Here is a 3,845-nt window from a genome sequence, read left to right as displayed (position 1 = left end):
GTCATGTGTCATGTGCCATGTGTCATGTGTCATGTTTCATCTGCCATGTTTCATGTGTCATGTGTCGTGTCATGTTTCAGGCGTTCGGAGCAGCGTCATGGAGTCAGCTGTAGGCTTCGCACTGGGAGCAGTGGGAGGTTGTATACTGGGAGCCACAGAGGACCCAGTGTACCGGACTCTGTCCCTGATGACTGCAGCTGGACCCCTGAAGCCAGTGATGGAGGAGGCCCGGACGGTGGGCCCCCTGGGTCTGGGGGCCCTGATGGCGGCCACGGCGCTGACTGCCTCCATGACGTCGGTGGTAGCCGGTGTCATCCTGGCAGCTGTCGTAGCTTCAGTGGGCGTGGCCACCCGCAGCTGCTGGGCCGCCCACCCTCACTCTGTTGGCCTGTGGGCTTCAGCGGGACTTGCCGGGGCCTTCGGGACCACGCTGAGCGGCGCCACGCTAGGGGCCCAGATCGAGTGGATCGTACAGAGCTATGGCATGGTGGGCATGCTGTGGGCTCTGAGCGTGTTCACCGCCCTCAAACCGCTGCTGCGCTCCCTGTTCATGCTGCTGTGGAAGCAGACGGAGGGCTGCTGCACGCTGGGATCTGAAGTCTGGACCAGACAGAAGGAGACGCTGCAGACCTCAGAGCTGCAGCAGAGACAAAGAGTGACGGTACAGATAGAGCAGAGGATCCTCGCCCTGGAGGGGGGGGGCGGCATCTGCAGGGAGGAGCAACGGACTGCATGGGCGACGGAGCGCCAGGAGAGAGAGGAGCTAGAGAGGAGGAGGATGCAGAGTGAGGAGGCAGAGATGGAGCACCGGAGCCTCCAGGACTGGATCAACATGGCGCTGCTTAAATATGTGGACTTCCTGGCATTCTCGGGCATCCCCATGACCGTGATTGCCATAGTTACATCTGTGTTCGGGCTGTCCGGTTACGGCGGCCACCAGTCCGTGTTCCTGGTGCTCCTGGCTCTAGTTGGAATCATGGCTCTCTTTCTCCTGAAGTACTCAGACTTTAAGTTCTGGATGTTGGCGGGATGTTTGGGGATGTTCGCGTCGTTCGTCGTTGCCATGCTCACCCTCCACGCCGGGCAGGAGGCGGTGACGGCGGCCGCCAGGATGAGAGCGGCGGGACAGAATCTGTCCAGGGAGAACATCACGTCCCGGATGGATCAGCAGGCGTCTCTGGAGGCTCTGAGTGCAGCTTTCTTTGGGGCCAAACTGTGTCAGCTGGGCCTGGGGGCCACGGTGGGGGGGGGGCTAGTGCGGCGGGCGGCCGGAGAGGTGAAGGTCACCGTGGGGACGGCGCTAATTGCAGCAGGGTTACTGGGTGGGGTCCAGCTGTTAGCCCCAGTTCTGGGGGGAGGGGGCGGGGCCGGCGCTCTGCTGGGCGTGGTCGGGGTAGCGGGAGCGTCTGTGGGTGGAGCAGCTGCTGCAGCTTGGCGGAGCTCCTCGCGGTTGGGAGCTCTGGGAACACTGGGAGGGCTGGTGATGGGAGCGTTAGTGTTTGGGAGGTGGCACTTCGTCAACATCGGGCTGCAGCTACCTGTAGCCTTCGTCTTCGCAATGACCAATCCTCTGTAATCACGGCAACCAGCACTGTATTGGACTGTGATCACGTGACTGATTCATGTCTCATTCATCTGTGACATACACACCGTTAATAATTATAATTATTAATAAAATCACTTTGATGAGCATCACTCTGACACCATCATTTATTGTAATGACACACACACACACACACACACACACACACACACACACACACACACACACACACACACACACACACACACACACACACACACACACACACACACACACACACACACACACACACACACACACACTGTCGTTTAGTGAGGTCCTTATCACACACACACACACATCAGACACCACATCTGTAGCAGAAACTAGTCCCCCTGCTCCTCAGCAACAACTAAAACTGTGTTAATGACTTCAGCAGGGACAATAGGATCAAAATTGACATTGTATTTGTAAAATATGAGAACATTTTTAAAGAACCGGCACACATCCAGAGAGCCAACAGTGGAGGTGACACCAAAACAGAGACTCCAACAGTTGGAGGTGACTTCAGTCAGCAGGATGTCAGTGATGATCTCATGTTTAATCTGTCTAGATATTCAGACAATAATTTAATACCAACAGGTGACAGACAACCTCCATTTAAATGAGGAAAGAAGCTGTCAAACATAGTCAACACTGAAGAAGGAAGGAAACGTCTTCATGAGACAGTCTGTATGTGTGTCTGTGTACTACTGTGTGTCCAGATGTGTACTGAGAGTACTTTGTGTATTGTGTGTCCAGACATATACTGTGTGCATCCAGGTATGTACTGTGTATACTGTGTGTATCTAGATGTGTACTGAGTGTACTGTGTGTGTCCAGATGTGTATTATGTGTACTGTGTGTATCCAGATGTGTACCGTGTGTACTGTGTGTTTCCAGATGTGTACTGAGTGTACCATGTGTACTGAGTGTATCCAGATGTGTACCATGTGTACTGTGTGTGTCCAGATGTGTACTGTGTGTATCCAGATTTGTACTGAGTGTACTGTGTGTCCAGATGTGTACTGAGTGTACTATGTGTATCCATATGTGTACTGAGTGTACTGTGTGTACTGAGTGTATCCAGATGTGTACTGTGTGTACTCAGTGTATCCAGCTGTGTACTGTGTGTGTGTGTGTCCAGATGTGTACTGTGTGTATCCAGATATGTAGTGTGTGTACTGTGTGTATCCAGATTTGTACTGAGTGTACTGTTGGTACTGTGTGTCCAGATGTGTACTGTGTGTACTGAGTGTACTGTGTGTATTGTGTGTCCAGATGTGTGCTGTGTATACTGTGTGTATACATATGTGTACTGTGTATACTGTGTGTATCCAGATGTGTACTGAGTGTACTGTGTGTGTCCAGATGTGTATTATGTGTACTGTGTGTATCCAGATGTGTACCGTGTGTACTGTGTGTGTCCAGATGTGTACTGAGTGTACTGTGTGTGTCCAGATGTGTAGTGTGTATTGAGTGTACTGTGTGTAAACAGATGTGTACTTCTGTGTACTGTGTATGTTCAGATGTGTACTGAGTGTACTGTGTGCATCCAGATGTGTACTTTGTGTACTGAGTGTATCCAGCTGTGTACTGTGTGTACTGAGTGTGTCCAGATGTGTACTGAGTGTACTGTGTGTACTGTGTGTTTCCAGATATGTACTTTTTATATTGAGTGTACTGTGTATACAGATGTGTACTTCTGTGTACTGAGTGTATCCAGCTCTGTAGTGTGTGTACTGTGTGTATCCAGATTTGTACTGAGTGTACTGTGTATCCAGATGTGTACTGTGTGTACTAAGTGTACTATGTGTACTGAGTGTATCCAGCTGTGTACTGAGTGTGTCCAGATGTGTACTGAGTGTACTGTGTGTATCCAGAGTTGTACTGAGTGTACTATGTGTACTGTGTGTACTGAGGGTTGTGAATGTATCATCTATACTAAACATTCACACAACTATCTTAATAAAATAAAATGTTTTTAAAAGAATCTTCAAACATGAATTGAACAACTTGAATTTGTCGTTTTATGATGAACATTTTCAACAGTGACGTCACTCATCATTAAAAATAAGAAGCCACACACTTGTCAATCAAACAGCCTCACCTCCAAACATATCTGAGTCCTAATTTGTAGTGAATGCTGGTATTATTTCCAGAGAGAAAACATATGTACTGTCGGGGTCTGCCATCATGTTCTGCAGGTCTGCTGCCCCCTTGTGGACAGAAGCCGATGAACGCAGAGTTACGACCATTGTCATGGAGACAAGTGGACTCCGAA

The 3,845-nt window shown here is 50.0% G+C and overlaps 1 protein-coding gene across 1 annotated transcript in view; it reads left to right on the top strand.

The window, feature by feature from the left end:
- Positions 1-3,562, top strand: part of LOC138632022 (uncharacterized) — a 4,952-nt gene extending 1,390 nt beyond the window's left edge. The window contains exon 2 of the mRNA XM_069717275.1: positions 81-3,562. Within this exon, the coding sequence (XP_069573376.1) occupies positions 81-1,576 (1,496 nt within the window). The 3' untranslated portion in view covers positions 1,577-3,562. The remainder of the gene's footprint in view (positions 1-80) is intronic.
- The last annotated feature ends 283 nt before the right edge of the window (positions 3,563-3,845 follow it).

This window comes from Brachyistius frenatus, unplaced genomic scaffold (genome assembly GCF_029030835.1).
Source record: "Brachyistius frenatus isolate BFR_SWC_R1_liver_20210118 unplaced genomic scaffold, ASM2903083v1 Contig_171, whole genome shotgun sequence".
Lineage (NCBI taxonomy): Eukaryota > Metazoa > Chordata > Actinopteri > Embiotocidae > Brachyistius > Brachyistius frenatus.
This window is presented reverse-complemented; position numbering and strand designations above follow the sequence as displayed.